This window comes from Spinacia oleracea, chromosome 2, assembly GCF_020520425.1.
Source record: "Spinacia oleracea cultivar Varoflay chromosome 2, BTI_SOV_V1, whole genome shotgun sequence".
Lineage (NCBI taxonomy): Eukaryota > Viridiplantae > Streptophyta > Magnoliopsida > Caryophyllales > Amaranthaceae > Spinacia > Spinacia oleracea.
Window position 1 is genome coordinate 76,009,322 of NC_079488.1, and position 18,526 is coordinate 76,027,847.

The 18,526-nt window shown below is 38.3% G+C and overlaps 2 protein-coding genes and 1 long non-coding RNA gene across 3 annotated transcripts; 1 reads left to right on the top strand and 2 right to left on the bottom strand.

Annotated features, from left to right (window-relative positions):
- Positions 1 to 786: 786 nt before the first annotated feature.
- Positions 787 to 6,159, top strand: LOC130467544 (uncharacterized). The gene is made up of 3 exons (XM_056836085.1): positions 787 to 4,766; positions 5,535 to 5,706; positions 5,986 to 6,159. Exons 1-3 carry the CDS (start codon positions 787 to 789, stop codon positions 6,157 to 6,159), a joined length of 4,326 nt encoding a protein of 1,441 aa, XP_056692063.1.
- Positions 6,160 to 6,305: 146 nt separating this feature from the next.
- On the bottom strand, positions 6,306 to 9,540 carry LOC110799088 (uncharacterized). The gene is made up of 2 exons (XR_002536310.2): positions 8,455 to 9,540; positions 6,306 to 7,546 (listed from the first exon to the last, which is right to left on the bottom strand). It is a non-coding gene; the product is annotated as an uncharacterized lncRNA (long non-coding RNA).
- Positions 9,541 to 11,755: 2,215 nt separating this feature from the next.
- LOC110799103 (nudix hydrolase 20, chloroplastic) lies at positions 11,756 to 17,869 on the bottom strand. The gene is made up of 9 exons (XM_022004303.2): positions 17,573 to 17,869; positions 17,428 to 17,492; positions 14,597 to 14,783; positions 14,145 to 14,225; positions 13,300 to 13,425; positions 12,926 to 13,005; positions 12,594 to 12,709; positions 12,357 to 12,477; positions 11,756 to 12,076 (listed from the first exon to the last, which is right to left on the bottom strand). The coding sequence occupies exons 1-9, from the start codon at positions 17,828 to 17,830 to the stop codon at positions 12,007 to 12,009; spliced, it is 1,104 nt and encodes a 367-aa protein (XP_021859995.1). The 5' UTR covers positions 17,831 to 17,869; the 3' UTR covers positions 11,756 to 12,006.
- Positions 17,870 to 18,526: the final 657 nt, after the last annotated feature.

The following is an 18,526-nucleotide window of genomic DNA, read 5'->3' on the forward strand; positions in this document are numbered from 1 at the left end:
AGAGCTTCGAAGTGTTCATGTAATGATTCCACCTCCTTTAATGATACCTAAACCCTCCTCTGTAATTTTTAGCACTAGTTTGTTTGATAAGAAAGTGCAGATTGATACACTCAGTAGCTCCAAGGACCCTTCGACACCAACTGATCCTAAGAATGTAGTGTATTCTCCAACTGATAGTTTGACTTCAAAGTTTGAAGCTAGTTGGCCAAAGAAACGCTCGAGGCCACAAGGATGTGAAAGTGAGAGGGGAAGTTCTGTCAAGGAATTACCATCTCAACGTCTCTACTGTGAGACCGATTGGTATCTCAAGCGTAGGAAGCTCAGGCTTAAAAGACTAGAACTTAAAGGGGGCTTCAACCGGTGGATAAAGCGTAGTGATAAGTGTGTGTTACAATCAAAGTGTGTGTCTGATGTAGATATAGCTAGAGATTTGGGAGTGAAGGTTCAAGAGAACTTGTTGTCGGTTTGTTCTCGTGGCAACAGGTCTGGCAAAGGAAAAAGAGGAAACGAACAAATTCCTTCTGGTTTTTGTAAGAAAATTTGTACTGAAGCAGTGGGAGGCAACTACAGTGGTAGCAGATCAGAAGCTTTTGTTCAGCATTGCATCTCCTCTTCTGATCATTCCTCATCGGTTAATCAAGCGAAGGCTATGCCTTCTTCACCTATATGAAAGTTATAAGCTGGAATAGTAGGGGGTTAAATGGCATCGATTCTCCTAAATTACCGTATGTTTTTTGGCTTTTACGGGTTCACTCGCCAATGCTTTTGTTTTTGTGTGAGACTAAGATGTCTGTCTCAAATGCTGTAAATCTTTTTAGTTGTACAAAACCAACCTTTTGTAATGGGGTAGATGCAATAGGTAGCAGTGGGGGTTTGCTAGTTCTGGGGTGGAGTAGCCTTGTTATCACTTGTATTGCAAGTTCCCCTAATTTTGTACTTTGTAAAATCAATGAAGTTAATGGAAATATTTGGTATGTGGTTTTCCTTTATGGAGCTCCTCTCATTGATGATAGGAAGAGAGTTTGGGATCAATTGTTGCAAATTCTTTCTTGTTATCCTAAAACTTTAATTCTAGGTGACATAAATCAGGTTGAACATTTTAAGGATAAACTAGGGGGAAGAAATTTAATTGAAGGTTGGGATATGTTTAACCAATTTCGCTTAGATAGTAATCTCCTTGAAATTCCTTTTTCGGGACCAAGATTTACATGGAGTAATAAAAGAGAGAGTGACCATCTTATTATGGAACGTCTTGATCGAGGTTATATGTCGAATGACTGGTTTGTCGATTTTCCAGATAGTAAAATTTCTAACCAACCACTTGTTTGCTCAGACCATTCTGCAATCGTTTTCAATAGCGATGTTGTTTCTTTTAAAAAATCGAGACCCTATCAAATTGAAAATTGGTGTCTTCAATTTGCGGAAGTTTGTAAGCTAGTTGATGAGGTTTGGAGAATCAATATTCTAGGTTCACCCATGTTTTTGCTATCTCGGAAATTAGTTAGCCTTCGTCTAAAAATTAAATCTTGGTGTCTTAGAAATAAAAAATCTTGGGGTGTTAACTGGAGGGAGATGAATGACAAACTTTCAACTAGTGGCACAAATGTGGGAAATTTACATCAAGGGGAAGAGTACATTGGCAAAGTTGACAAAGCATTCTCAGAAGCTTCTATCAAAGTACTTTTTTGGAAGCAAAGAATGAAGGAACGATGGATGACTGAAGGGGATTTACCAACCTCACTGCTTTATTCCAGAGTCAAGGTCAGACAGAAAAAGAATGAAATTTTAACTCTTAAAGATAAAAATGGGGTATGGGTCGAGGGTCAACAGCAAGTTCAGGGTTTAGTTGTTGATTCCCTTAAGGATGTTTTCAAAAGTGATCATGTTCTCCTGCAAAATGATGATATTGAAATGGTTATTAGGGAGTTAGATTTACCTCGGCTTTCAGCTTCACATGTTTCTATGCTGGAACATGCCTTTACTGATAAGGAAATCAAGGATGTCATGTTTGCTATGAATGATTCGAAATCTCCAGGTCCGGATGGGTTTACTGTTGGGTTCTTCAAAAAACACTGGGTCACGGTAGGGTTTTCGGTGTGTGATGCGGTTCGTAGTTTCTTGACCACAGGTTTCCTCCTTAAAGAGTGGAATCATTCCTTGTTGGTTATGATTCCAAAGCGGGATATTCCAGAGGATACTGGGCATCTAAGACCGATAAGCCTTTGTAATACGGTGTATAAGTGTGCTTCAAAATGTTTAGTTGCAAGGTTGAAATTGGTTCTGCCAAGCATCATTTCTCCTTCTCAGCATGCTTTTATTTCTGGTAGATTTATGACGGACAACATTATTCTGAGTCATGAGGTTATCGAAAAAATTAATGGTCACCGCAGAGGTGGAAGCTACCTTGCCTCATTAAAAATTGATATGAGCAAGGCCTATGATAGGGTGTATTGGGATTTTCTTCTTCGTATCCTTAGAGCGTATGGTTTTCCGCAGCATTGGATCAACCTGATCTACCAGTGTATTTCAACAGTTTCTTACAAAGTCTTAATCAATGGTCATACGTCAGAGCAGTTCAAGCCTAAGTGCGGAATTCGTCAAGGTGATCCCTTATCACCCTTTTTGTTTCTCTTCTGCATGGACATCTTGTCTCGTATGCTTCAATTAGGGAATGATTTAAAGCAATTTAAAGGTATCAGCCTTACTAGGGGAACTCCACAAATGACTCATCTTTTCTTTGCGGATGACGCCCTATTGTTCTTCTTGGCTACTAAGGATAGTTGTTCAGCAGTTTCCAAAATTCTCCATCGTTTTTGCAGGATTTCGGGGCAACAGCTTAATTTACAGAAATCCTTTTTCAAAGTTAGTCCCAATACCCCGTCAGCTGAACGACAACAATTTAAAGATATTCTGAGAATGGATCTGGTCCAAAGTTTTGGTACACATCTTGGGGTTCCAATAGACCTAACGGGGAAAAAACATTCTAATTTCCAATTTTTAGTGGACAAGGTTGCGGGGAAAATCTCAGCTTGGAATTCTTGTCCCCTGTCTCAATGCCAAAAATTAATCTTGATTAATTCTGTTCTTATAGCCATGGCCTCTCATGTTTTTAGCTGTATGGAGGTTCCTGCGTCCATTTCTTCGAAATTGGATTCAATTATTACAAGATTTTTCTGGGCAGGTAAAGCAGGTAAAGGTATGCATTGGGTTAACAGAGGTATTCTGCATTTACCTAGGGGGCTTGGGGGCTTAGGAATTCGGAGTACGTCATGCTTAAACAAAGCTTTACTTATGAAATTAGTTTGGAGGTTAAATAGTAAACCCAATTCCATGTTGGCCGAATTTGTTGGAAAAAAGTTTAAAAATCCACTAAGGACTGGAGTTCAGGCTTCTCTGGTAGGGCATAGGTTTTCTTGGGGTATGCGAGGAATAGGAAGATCTATCAACCTCATTCTCCGAGGATGCAACTGGAAAGTTGGTAATGGGAGAACAATTGTGGCAGGTAGAGATAGATGGTTGGATGGTGATACGCCTGTTTTTAGCTCTACGGTAACTTTGAGGCACGCTAAAGATTGGAAGGTTCATCATTTCATCCTTCCGTCGGGTACAGAGTGGAATCATGGGGAGATTAGGTCCTGTTTTGAATTCTCAGATGCTAGAAGAATAGTGGCTATGGAACTTCCTTTTAATGGGGCTGAGGATTTCCTTTTTTGGAAGTATCATAAATCTGGTGTTTTGACAGTTAAAACCGCCTACGCCATGCTTGCAGCAGAAGATGCTAATGATCGGTGCATTGATTCAGGAAATGAATTTTTCAAAACTTTATGGTCTATGAACATTCTTCCTAAATGGAAATTGTTCCTATGGAGACTTCTTCATAACGGCATCGCTACTAAGGTTAATCTCGGGCGAAGAGGAATTCACCTCTCTATGATTTGTGATCTTTGTGATGCAGGGGATGAAGATATTCAACATCTTTTTCGTTTTTGTGACATTGCTCAGCGAGTTTGGAGGAATGGAGCTTTAGGCATCCATTCAGAAATCAATGAAACCATGTCCTTCAAAGAATGGTTTCTTTTTTATATCCGACTATTCCAACGTCTGGATGGTAAGAATAGCCCAAGATGTATTTACTTTATTAGTACTCTTTGGGGTTTGTGGCTTGCTAGGAACAATCGCATTTTTAGAAGTGAAGCTACTTCTACTTCCGTTGTTCTTGCTTTCATTAAGATTGGCTTGGATCAGCATGATATCTTGCAACATCAGCATATGCCTTTCCTAAGATTTCTGCACCCACCAGAGGTTTGTTCTGTGTTCCCGCCAGGTTTCTTTAGGGTCATTTTATCTGGTTTTGAAGATCAAGGACCTATTACCACAATTGTGATTGATGGCTCATGGCACAAGAGTACTAGGAATGCAGGTATGGGTTGGTTCCTTGAGGGTCAACATCTTCCGAGTAATAGAATTTTAGGAGGGGCCCAAGCGGGTGCTGCGGATTCTGCTTTTCATACCGAGGTTATGGCTTGTCTTCTTAGTTTACGTTGGGCGTCTCAGGCGGGTTTCGGTAGAGTTACAATTTTGTCAGATTCTCAACGACTGGTCCAACTGCTTAGATCGGATTTTGAGACAGACATTCAACTCATCTGGACCTTTGCTGAAATAAGGAGGATCGGTAAAACCTTTAATTGGTATTGCATCAATAAGGTAGATCGAGACCGTGTTCAACATGCTCATGACCTGGCAACAGCGGCTTCTACTTCTCTTTTGTCTTTTATTAATTTTCCCTCTTCTTCTTGTTGTATTTAGTTTGCTTCCTTAAGCTTATGTCAAAAAAAAAAAAAAAAAAAAAAAAAAAAAAAAGACAAATGATAAGCTATTCCTCTCGCTGCCGCTTAAAAATTTAGACAATCAAACTTGCAACATATCAGAGTTGTCCGTTAACTTACATTTGTGCTCGTATAAGATTCATTGTTAAAAACTAGACAAATAGAAGATAGAAACAAATTTGTAAGAACATCACAAATTCACTATGCAGTCGGTAAGTAAGCCAGTAATAAGACCCTTGCAATGCAATGAATATTTACAATCACTCTTGTACTACAAGACATTTCCCTGCTTACATAAGAGAGAATCTTTTTGAGCTTCTATCACAATAAAAAAAGATTTTTTGCATAAAATCACCTGTTAAAGTTGTCACTTTTGAAGTAATCACCTTATAAAGTTTTTTTTTTTAAAAAATAATACCTTCAATCACCACCTGTTTACAACTTCCGTCAAATATTCCGTTTAAGGGGCCCACTTCCAACGGTTCTTTTACCAAGACTTTGCTCGAATGATTTTTTTTTCCAAATTCCCTCAATTTAATCGGTTTGTCTTCGAATTTTTCAAGTAATTTTATTTAGCTAACAAAATTCGACAATTTTCCACATTTATCAGCATGGTACGCGTAGTGTAGCGGATAATTTGTGAAATTATGAAATTAGGGTTCTTCGTATGTAAAATTTAGGGGTTTTTTTTTAAAATTTTGGGTTAAGCTTTTATGCTGAAACTAGAGGCTTGTATACTATCTCCACAAAGCGCTACATTGATGCAGAAACTATAGTCAATGCTGCTTTGGAGCAGACTGAGAAGTGGGAACATGCTAAATTACTCAGAACCAGAGCAAAACTCAAAATTGCTCAAGGCAAAACTAAGATTGCTACAGACGTATATTCATGTTCTTGCAATTCTTCAAGTTCGTAAGAAAAGTTGTGGCATTGAAAAATTGTTTTTAGAGGTATATTTCTCTATTGTTAATTGACTCCATATCTTTGTGACGGTCCAACCTTCTATTCTGGTTAGCTTCAAATTGATTTGTTGAATGTTCATCGAAAATAATACACAAATCCAAGCTCTTGGCTCCCTCGTTAAATACTGTTTTAAGAATATATGCATTCGAGAAAAACCGTGAATTTAAAAGTTTCATGAATTGTCTGCTCTGTTTAGGTGCCTAATGAAATGATAACACATTGCAATTATGTCGACAGAAGAAGCGAGATAAAAGCTTGGAGGTGGAGACATGGCATAACCTGGCAGAGGGAATTTGGGGAACAAATAATTGAACAATGTCTCTTTAATGAAGGAGCAAGTTTAATGGAGGAAGAAGGAAGGAAGAAATGAGGGAAAGGTTAAAAAATAGTTGGAAGTGTCCCCTTAAACGGAAATTTTGATTTATAAACAGGTGGTGATTTCGTTAACATTGTAAATCTAAGGTGGTTATTTAAAATAAATAAATTATAAGGTGGTTATTTCAAAAGTGGCAACTATAAAAGGTGGTTTTATCCAAAAAGTTCCCAATAAAAATCATCATTCTTACAATTCAGTGTTCTCATTGAACCAACTGTGTTTGCTATCAGTAATTCCAACTGTGTTTGCTATCAGTAATTGTGTTTTCATCAAAATCTAAAAATGTATGAAAAATGTCAGTTATTAGCTAGTTTGTTTGCCTTAGGCCCAAGAGACAGAGAACAGCAAATTGAACTGGTGTGACATGAGCTTGTGGAGACAGTAGTTGGTGCCATTGTGGAGACAGTAGTTGGTTGGCACCAGGAAGTTGATTAGCAGCACCAAGATCAGATGGCCATAAAAAGAAAAAACCAGAGATCATCAGATCGGCTGCTGCCCTGCCAACTGCAAACATCATCCTTGGAAAACAAATACAAATGGCAAACCAGTGACTAGCAAATACAAATGGCAAGCAGCTTTTGAGACAGTGCATAGCATTTTCTAACTTGTAAAACCTTCACAACATTTCAACAAACATAAAAAAATACAGGCAACACCAGCAAGCATACAAACTGAAAACCAAACAAACATCAGAAAATCAGGCAACACCAGCAAGCATATAAACTGAAACCCAAACGGAGGAGGCTCAGATTCGCCTTTGATCAAGCATATGAGACAAAAGTCAGTGGTCAGTACCATGGCGGCGAACAAAGTACAGCTCGTCAGCTTACTGCTGCCAGGCCAATGGAAAAACCAACCTTTTCCCATGCCAGTCTACTTATTCAAGTAGAAAATGTATCATCACTGCCCCAAAAACAACATAAGGCCAGGTTCAAATCAAAAGGTCTTGCACGCACCTGATGTACAATAAATTTATTGTACATCAGGGTAACTTTTACCCAAACAACAAAAAATCAATAAACCTTATTGTTGTACTGTCGTTGGCATCCACATAAAACACACACTAAGGCCCTGTTCAGTTCACCTTAAATTCACTAATCTGAACTGTTATCTAAACTGAACTGATTGCAGTTAGGAAGCGGACTTGGGTAGACCCTCGTGTAACTTATCTCCAAAGAGCAAGTCTAAGGAAGAAAAAGCAAAGGTGCCAAATCTCCCAAGAGAAAGAAGAGAGCAAGGGAAAAGCGTGCTATTATTCTCTCCCTCCGAGCAATGAACCATGATTGTGCCATGGCAATGCCAATCTAAAGAAGGGATAAACAATCCTTCCTTTGAACACTAATAGCTTCCACAAAGTTGACAGCATCTGCGTCGGGCAAGGCTACAATCCAAAGAGAGGTGTTACTAACATTGTTAGGACCGCATAGCTCCAAATTCTATTTATACCATGAAAGTCTTTTTTAAATAACAAGAACCAACTAAATTTCATTGACCCCTAACAAGGGGAACAAAAGAAATGAACAGGGGCACAAAAAGGGGTGTTCAATACCAAATTTCCTTCCCTCATTAGGAGGAGGTTCCGTTGATGGCGAAAGCAAACATATAAACAAGCACATAAAGCGAAAACAGCCACATAGTCACCCAGCCAACAACACCCCCAAGGCCACCAGTGAAAGATAACATAGATAATGACAGGACAGCATGATAAGATACTGGAAACACAAATTAAGTGGCAAATCTGTCTGAACATTCCAAAATAACATAAATAGATACTAGATGAAAGCTTAACAGAGTTTATTTACACTTCAACAATTCAACATCAGAACTCGCAACTCACAACAAACGCATGAATCATGATTAACCCATCAATCAAACTATAACAAGCTCAGTCCTAAGCTATAACATAGCTAATGTAAGCATAAAAGTAGCAAAGCTTTACCATCCAAGCAACACAGTAATCTGCTTCGACTGATTAAACCATCTATATTCATCATACCCTCAAATCTACTGCTACTACTACTACCATTGCTGAGGATGACATAGATAATGACAGGACAGCATGATAAGCGACTGAAAGCACAAATTCGGTGACAACTTTTTCCGAACATTCCTAAATAACACACATCAGCACTAGATGAAAGCTTATATTCAATTCAACATCAGAACTTTCCAGGCAAGCATCAAACTCATAAATCATGATTAACCCACCAATCAAGCTATACTAACCTATTACAAAGCTACAACATACTTAATGAGTTAATGCAAGCATAAAAGTAAGAAAAGCTTTACCATCCGAACAACACAATAAAAAAAACCCGTCAACCTCAGCTTCAATTTTGCCCCTCTTTAACAGCTTCATGAAACCTGCAAAACCAACAAACAATTACATAATAGTATCATGTTCTGTATCGTGTAAAACGAAGCCAGAAACATTCATCACTTTCAAAGCAACAAACATTCACAGAATCAATTCATCCAAGAACGTTTTCCCAATCACTGAGATTAACTCGGAATTTCTCTACATGCAGAAAATTCATGAATCTGATCATTTATTTTGGGAGGGAGTATTTGGGGAGGCTCAGATCCACATTTCATCAAAGCTTTTCTGGGGGAACAGATTCAAAGTGGGGAAGTTTTACCATGGCGGCAAATCAAACAAAGATGGCATAACAAAAAAATAAGGTGAACCAAATTGAACAGAGCCTAAGTTTCCATTTCCAATCATCATCAACCACCATCAACGTCGCAACAACCACCGCAACCAAATGCCCATCTAGTTGCGCCAGGCCAAATGATAAACCACCCACATCGGAAAATGCAGCCAAACCCAGAAAAAACTTTGGATTACTTTGTACGATTTGATTCATCATTGCCTCGAAAAGGAACGGAGGAAGTAATAATAATAATAATAAATAAATAAATAAAAATACGGAGTAGTAATAAGATGCTCTGAACAGAAGACTGCACAGATAACTGTGGGAAACGGAAAGGGAAGACGAAGAAGAAGGTTGTTTGTGCTTGAGGGCCGTTTGGTTTGTTCGGAGAAATCATTGGCTGATTTGACCGGCGGTACCGGTCAAAGGATAGTGGCAAACGGTCCTCGGAAACTCCCACTGCCTCTCCTAGCCTCATTCTACAATGTTCCACTTGTGATGCTCATCAGCTCTTTATAGGAACCCTATTTTTCTGCTTTTCGCCCGATTTGTGATCGGGTTGGGTAGAGGTCCTCTGGAAGAACTGGACATTCATATTCGGGTGGGCTGATTAGATTCGGTTGTGTCTTGTTCAGGCTGGGTCATAAACTTATACTCTGTAATTAGGTGTGAAGTTGGATAAAGCTTAGGGTCGGTATTTTTTATATACGGAGTTGAAGCAGGTTACATCGCTGTCCACCAGCAATAAAAAGACCCTATACACAGGGCAAAATTGTATTTTCGCTACACGAGTTAAAAAGTTAAACAAATTAAATATCGGCAATATGACAGTAATTGATTCAACAATGACAGCATTTTAATATAACAATGACACTATTTATGTAAATGATGATAATATTTCTATAACACTTGTATACATACTTTTATCTACTCCCTCCGTCCCGGAATACTTGACCTGTTTTCCTTATCGGGTCGTCCCTTAATACTTGACCTATTTCTAAAAATGGAAATACTCTAACAATATTATATTATTTCTCACTCCACCCCTATTAACCCACCTACCCCCTACTCCATACAAAAAATAATTAAAAATTCAACCCCTACTCTACCTCTTAACCCACCTCCCACTAACTACATTAAAATAATACCCCACTATCAACTACTACCTATTAAATTAAATAAGTCAATTCAATTTCCTTAAACTCTGTGCCGGTCAAACCGGGTCGAGTATTCCGGGACGGAGGGAGTATTCATTTAATATGCAACACTTTTATCCATTAATTTAAGTGGTCCCTTTACTTTTTCTACTCCCTCCGTCCCGGAATACTTGACCTGTTTTCCTTATCGGGCCGTCCCTTAATACTTGACCTGTTTCTAAAAATGGAAATATTCTAACAATATTATATTATTTCTCACTCCACCCCTATTAACCCACCAACCCCTACTCCATACAAAAAATAATTAAAAATTCAACCCCTACTCTCCCCAACCCCACCCCTTTACACATTTTCCACTAACTACATTAAAATAATACCCACTATTAACTACTACCTATTAAAGTAAATAAGTCAATTCAAGTCCCTTAAACTCTGTGCCGGTCAAACCGGGTCGAGTATTCCGGGACAGAGGGAGTATTTCATTACACTTGAATACGGAGTACATAATTTTCTTTTTTTGGGTAATTGTGACAGTATTTTAATACAACAATGACAGTATATATATAACAATGACAATACTTATATTACCGATGACAATAATATAACAAGTTAGCAACACTTATACACATTTATTTAAGTGTGGGCCATCTTTCCAACTTTTTTTTTCTTTTTAGGGTGGCTATGGGTTTTTTTTTTGTCGCTGGTGGACAACGATGTAGACTACCTAATACGGAGTTGATTTCGCCAAGTCTGTTTTAGGTAGAGCTGTCGAAACAGGTCACATGTCACCGGATCGGGTGTGGGTCGGGTCATCTCGGGTCTCGGGTCATGATCAGGTCGGGTTATATCAGGTCACTTTATCATTCGGGTGTCGGTCGTGTTCGGTCGGGTTGGTTTTCGGTCGGATCATGTCGTGTTTCATTTCGGGTATGAGTCGGGTTCGGGTCGGACTTAATTTCGGGTTTGGGTCTTATATGGTCGGGTTTGAATCGGGTTTGTAGTAGTTAATCTCGAGTTTTGGGTCAAGTTCGGATCGGATAATTTTCGGGTAGGTTAAAATGCAGGCCGAGTTCACTCCCGGACACGGGTTAAGTTCGAGTCCATATTTGATTTAGTCATCTAAAATATTCAAGCGTAAAATATTTACTCACGGGTCGAGTCACTAACAGGCCATGTGGTAAAAATCGGGTTAAGGTCATTGTCGGTCGGGTATCGGGCTCAGATCTTTGTTCAGTCGGGTCAGTTCGGTTATCGGTTATCTTTCGGTCTGGTGCCGGGTTTCAGTTTGGGTCATACAACATCGGGTTAAAATCGATTATCGATTTTTTTGGGTCAGGTATTGGTCGGGTTTCGGGTTACCTATTTTACCAAAATTTCAAGTCATGATCGGTTACGAGTTCGGTCGGCTCAGGTCGAATTTTCGGATCAGGTCAATTTTTGGCAACTTTAGTTTTAGGTGAAGCCTTTGAGTAAATTTATTGTAAAACCAACCTGAGGCTAAAATTTTATTTATTCTTAAAACATGTGTTAGTTTAGGTCTATATGGATCCTATTTGGGTTCCACAAATTGGGTTTTTAATCGATGTGTGGCACAAAACAACAAGATGGTCGGTTTACACTCCCTTCCGAAATGCTCTATTATATGGCGAATTATATTGTAGCAACAAGATGATCGGTTTACTCCCTTCCGGAACTATGCCATTGTTAGTTCTTACGGAGTAATTCTTTGCTAGTAAGTGAACTATCTTCAGTATCATAATTCCTGATGTGGTATCCCTGTTATCAAATGATGTGTTTATTGACAATTAATTACAAATTTACAGTCCATTTTATGTACTATTTCCTTTATTTCAACATCCTTGGGACTTCTACCGGTTACAAGCAGCTCTACATACGGAGTAGTAATCTTTAGTACGTTACAAGCTCCAAACTTTGCCATCTTGTATTAAGATGAACTGTACATGCTAATTGCTAACCACCTGCAAAGATATCGCCATTAAAAACCGTCTATGCTAATTGCAAAACAAATTTCACGAGCAGTCTCCACTCCTTAAACTCTGAAGGAGCTTCAAGTATCCTGCATATTCGGGACATATATATCTGCAGACGTAATTACAGAAGAAAATAAATCAGTAATTAGATTAACCTATCAACACCTAACCAAATAAACAAATGGGAACACAGTGGTTTTACGATTCATTTCCTATCCTTCCTCGGGGAAGGAAGGGAGTGATATTCTCATGCTCATTTCCTACTTAATTACACAGTTGAAGAAAAGAAATGCTTTGACCTGATCATGTGGTGATTACTGAACAACATCAAAGTAATCAGAAGGCTACTTTAGCACAAAATGGTCCGAGAATACAGATAGAATTCATACCCGTGCCTAAAGAGGAAGTCAATGACGACAAGAGTACAATTTGACTTGAAGAATTTGGTTTTCCTGATCACATTTGCTACATGTGGAACTGGGATCAACCTGAAGCTCTCCACCTCACCATCTGCCATATTACAAGACTATGTGACTGGACATAAATGAAATCAAAGGACATGGAGTAGGGCAAACCTATCAAACTTTATATGAAGAATCAATAACTTTAAAGTATAAGCGACCTACCATTGTTACTGGGGACAAAGTCTTCAGGAAGCTTCAGATCGTAACAGAAAAGAACATCTCTCTTAAGTCTATCTCCATTGATATCCATGTAAGAGACAGCCCCTACTGGTTCAACTCTGGGATAACCAGAACAAGATGTCATGAATAAATTGATAAGCAAGTGTTCAATACTCCAGGGTGCATAGGGAAATTAAAATCCAAGAATTTGACAGCCTTGTGACACTTAGGTGATTAGTAGTTCTCTAACTTATACATTGTGTAACATATGTTACAGGTTGCAAAAAAAGAGATAGGTGGATATCAACTCTGGACCTAAAGAAGAGGATGGTTACTTCTTGGAAATAGATATGGGAATTCCTGCTTCCTCCTCACATTCCTTCATCATGTTCTCACCACAAGGTATTCCGTGAGGCTGCAATTACATTAAAATGCATAAGATGAAGAGTTTACCAAAAAAATATTTGGCATGACAAACATAGTAAGGAGCAGGATATGATGATCAAGAAAAACAGAGAAATGTGATGATTAATGGCTCAAGAGGTATAATGGTTAGAGTGAAACTAGAAATGTGATGATAAATGCTTCTCATGTTTTCTATTTAAAGAATGTCAACTAGTGCTCACTTACGAATAACTGTACCCTTACAAAGTTACAAGTATAGGTTAAGTAAGCCCCAAAAAACATCAAAGTGAAAGTTGCAACTCACCAATCCTCCAGCAACAAGATGATCAAGCATCCCTGGAAATGTGGACTTCCCTTGACTTCTCTTTCCAAGCCAAAGAAATTTCTGACCTTCTCTTTCAACATAGCCATTCATGTGAACTCCATATGCCTATTTTAAGAGGAGAATACAAAACCACGTCAGTTTTCTGTTCTTCTGATTTTATGAGGAATTCTTAAATGGTAGTAGAGTTATGCAAAGCAATAAAGCTAATGCATTCTAGAACCAAATTCAACTAGCAAAACGAGAAACAACTAGCTTTGTGACTAAGACACGTTATGCAAGCTCCAATCAACTTTAATGCAGATAGCCACATCACATGGAAAATGAGTCACATGGGGAGAGATGCTGAACTGTGAGGAAGCACATTGATATTGGCGGTACTTATTTCTCCAAGAATGGGGATAAAACTGCATAAAGTAGAGACCCCAATATGGTAGGAGTCTGGAGTTGTGAGCCACCTCACCCTTTTATAAGGTGGAAGCATCAACAATTTTCATGTGCACACTCAGCCACACATACAGCTTTTCGAGTCTCTAGATGCCGCTAAACTAGATACGTAGTATTGAAGCCCCCTTGCACAAAATACTGTTCATCTGGGGAAGTAACATATGTAGTGAAGTTCAACTTGTCTGGTGTTATCAGTAAGGATGTGACAAACAATCATAAGAACTAGAAAGCAAAAAACGTAGTTATCCAAGTATAATGACACTCAAGACAATTTTAAAAATAATAGGTGCAATAAAGTGAGCAATCTGATAAATGACCAGTTGATCATGCCATGAACAAAGACAAGTATCATTTTTTTCTAAAGCAGATAACCTATTTACCTTTATTCCAAAATAAGGAGCCGCAGCACGTTCTAGGGAGAAATACGCGTGTGTTCCAAAGCATGATGTAACAGGATAGAGCTGGTTCAGGTCAATATCATGCACAGTGATTGACAAGTAGTTAGAAATATACTCATTTTACGGTGACATAAAAAAACTATACTCCTACAACTCCGTAAGCTTCTACATTAGAGTCGCTTCAGAATTTGCACATGAACTATTCAAAAAAATTCTATTAAGATTGTAATATAACACTTCTTAAAAACAAATGTAATAGTTTCTAAAATGACACTTCATAAATTGGGGAGAACATCAAAACGGGACAAATGGTACTTTGTATAGATTACTCCAAGTCAAGCAATAAACGCCCCACTATGAATCCATGAAGAACAGAGATGCAATGATGATTGCTAAATGCTAGAGGAAATTAGATGCTTGGCCATCAGAAGTACCTCATTTCTAATACCTGGAATCAGTTCTTCCCCCAGGCTGTTAATTACGTCAGCAACTGCGGAAGTCCTATCTTCAGGTGATTTAAGTTCTGGATGTAGTGATATATGCCAATCGTAATGGCCATTGTACAAACCATCTCGTGGGAACGAGAACACATCTTGAAACCTCCTCAAATGGCCAGCAAATCTTGAAAACATCGAAGTAAGCTATTACTTGGCAATCTTCCTAAAAGAGGCGGGGATGTAAACAGCTCGAAGTTTTCCAATTCGTTTTTCACAGCATTGCAACATCCTTTCAATATCTTAAATCAAGAATCATAATGTTGGAGTACCCTTATTAGAATGAACAGTATTTATATTATCAGCTCAACCCACATTATTCATTGTGCTTTGTGATCATATTTCAACAGACGGCACTACAACCGCAACTAAGGTCTTCGGTTCTTTGAAAGCTTAAAGAGACAAACTACCTTAAAATTATGATAACTAAAAACATAAAGAGTGATACAACTACAATATCATGTGTCACAAAATTATCTCTTAACCCAACAGTCCTTGAAAAAAAAAGTTTTTACTAATCCCCTAGTCCCCAGTCCCCACACCCGGAATTAATAAACATAAACTCATAAAGATTGATACAACTCCAATATCATGTGTCACAAAAGTATCCCTTAACCCAACAGGCCTTGCAAAAAAATATTTTACTAATCCCCTAGTCCCCAGTCCCCACACCCGGAATTAATAATCATGTTGATAGTGAAATTTGAACTACTCCCCCGTCCCTTTTTATTTTTTATGTATTCCGTTTTGGTTGTTCCATTTTAATCTTTACGTTTCCTTTTATATTTCACACAAATGCCTTTAGTATTCTGTCAAAATCTGTGTCAAGTGATTTTTTTTAACCAATTAAATTCTTGGGTTTTTAACCTCTCACACTTTTCCATTGAGACGTTAAATCTTTCACACTCTCCCAATGCCAAATTCTGGATAAAAGTGAAAACATTATAAATAAATGTAATTTACATTTGATTAAATAAAAAATAGAAGGAATCTTAATCCACATTAATTAATCTTTAAATCGCGTGCATGATACCAAATGTAAAGAATAAAAAGGGACAGAGGGAGTAGTAAAATAACGAGTAAAGCAACATTTTTAAACTTAAAGCATAGAGCAACAAGAAGAATTCCATCTCATACATATATACAATTCAAATGTCATGTCACAAAATTATCCCTTAACCCAACCTTGCAAAAAAAAGTTTACTACTCCCCTAGTCCCCTACGCCCGGAATTAATAATCACATTGATGGTGTAATTAGAACTAGTAATTTAACCAATAAAGCAGGTATTGGAGGAGTATAAACGTCTGGAACAATCCATGGTTAAGTCGTCCCTCGTCGTTCAAAGTAGTTTCAAGCAGACCAGAGGGCTGTGTTCTGGAGAGGGTGGAGGAGTTAATTAATCGAAGCACGGGAAGCTGGAATAAGGACCTTGCCAATGCGTGCTTACTACTGTTCAAAGCAGCAGAGGTCCTTAACATCCCATTGTCTTACATGGCTCTGGATGACATGATCATTCGGGGGTATAATAAATCAGGTATGTATAATGTGAAGAGTGGGTACCATTTCATCAATTTTTATAAGAACCTGAATGATGAGGCAAGTAGTTCGATGGAGTCGGATGGGTGGAAGAAGATTTGGCGTATAGATGTGCCGCCTAAAGTGAAGATGTTCCTCTGGAGTATGCGTAGGAGAGCTTTACCTACAAACATGGGTCTGCATAAGAGGGTGGAAAGCATCTCACCCATCTGCAGTAGGTGCAAGAGTGAGGTGGAGACGGACTTTCATGCCATTGATCGTTGCCCGTTCGCTGCAGCTGTATGGGAAGAGGGAGGGTGGGAGGAGATAACGGAGGGCCCGGGCTTCGACAGACCGGTGGAGTGGGTCGAATGGTGTACTAGGATTTTCAGGGGAGATGATTTAGCTAAGATAGCGTGCATTGCGCGGGCTATATGGTACGAGCGAAACTTAGTACTACATGGCAGCAGGCAAAGGAACTCGGCCGAGGTGACTGCAGGGGCAATGTCATACCTGATGGCTTTTTGGGAGGTGAAGGCAGACTCGTGTGGGACTGATGGGGTGAGTAGAAAGCAGCGGGAAGCAATTAAATGGAGCGCACCTGATGAAGGTACGATCAAAGTGAACGTGGATGGAGCGACGTTTGGTGAGAAAAGGTGTGGTCTGGGGGTGGTAATTAGGGACCATGGGGGGATGGTAGTGCGAACGGGGTGCCAGCAAGTGGAGCAGGTATGGGAAGCTAGCATTGTGGAAGCGAAGGCGGTAGTGCTTGGTCTCAAAATGGCCCTGCCGTTCAGCTCAAGGGAGGTGATTGTAGAGAGTGGCTGCCTTGAAGTGGTACGTATGCTCAAGGACAAACAATGTGATGGTCATACCTTGGTCTTATATTAGGGAGGCTCTTAGTATTGCAAATTCCTTTGAGTCTATTAGTTTTATTCATGTTTTTAGGGAAGCAAATGAGGCTGCCCATATTGTTGCTCATCTTCATCCTTTAGATTATTCTACTAGAATCTGGGTGGGTGGGTGGCTGTCCGAGTCTTATGGAGGATGTAATTGCTACTGATATTTGCTTGAATTCTACTTAATACAAAGCAACACATTTAAACTCTAAGCATAGGGTCAAGTTTCAAGGTCAAGAAGAAATTCATCTCATCCAATGATACAATTGAAATGTCACTATGATGAAGGAATAATTGCAAAACATACAAATTTGTAATTTACAATAAAAGGGAAGGAAATTAAAAGAGTGATTACCCATTATGTACATAACCAACAATCTGTTCTTCTACCACAAAGGGAACAAACTCACACAAATTTTCCTGCAAATTGAATCCCAAAATCATCAGTTCATTGCCAACAAAACCAAAAAAAAAAAAAGAGGGATCAGAAAATTACTTACAGCATTTCGATTACAAGCGCTAACTTTATCAAAGAATGATGTTAGGTCAGATGGGTCAGATTCTGATTGACCAATCTGAATAACATCATCCCACGTGAAGCTGTTCATTGATGCAGAAGTCGAATTTAGGGCAGTTAAATTAAAAGTTGAATAGCCTGCAAATTGAATGAGTTTTGTCGAAGAAGATGATGGGGATTTTGAGAAGAGTGGAAATGAGTGAGTGAGATAGTTGGTGAGAGGGAAGATTTTGCAGGCCATTGAAACCCAAATGTTTTTTTTGCTCCCGAAGAAGAAGATAATCTATCTATCTATAACTTTATATTAAAAGAGACACTGACACGTGTCATCTTAACTCCTTAGGATTTTTCTTTTTTGAATTACTTTTTAACTATTTAAAAATAAATTATTTTGTTTTTCCAAAAAATTTCAAATAATAGAAAATTTTCAAAAAAAAAAGGTATGAAATATTATAATCAGTTTAGTAAATTGATCGCATCTTTTACCAAAATTTTCAAATGAAGGATCATAATAGAAAAAGTCAGAAAAAAAGCGTGTGAAATTGATATAAAAAATGTGATATCATGTGGAAAAGATACTGCCATTTTTTTAACTGGTATCCTAAAAACGTGGGCAAAAATCATGTGGCACAAAGTCCTGTGTGAAGTGGAAAAGATCTTGTTGAAAAGATTCTGTAGAATAATCAGTTACAAAAATAAAGTTCCTAAATCAACGGAGTTTCTAAAATTTAGGGGATAGAAACGGTTTTACAGTTGATAAAATTCCCTTAAAAATAGAAAAGAAAAGAATAAAATTAATCTACGTTTTACATTATGTAGTTCACGTTCAGTTTTTTAATAATTCCCTGAGTCCCTGCAAAATAGGAAAGCATAGAACAAGATTTAAAAAAAAAATCACAGAAATTACGTACAGAACTTATAAATTACGAAATTTTAG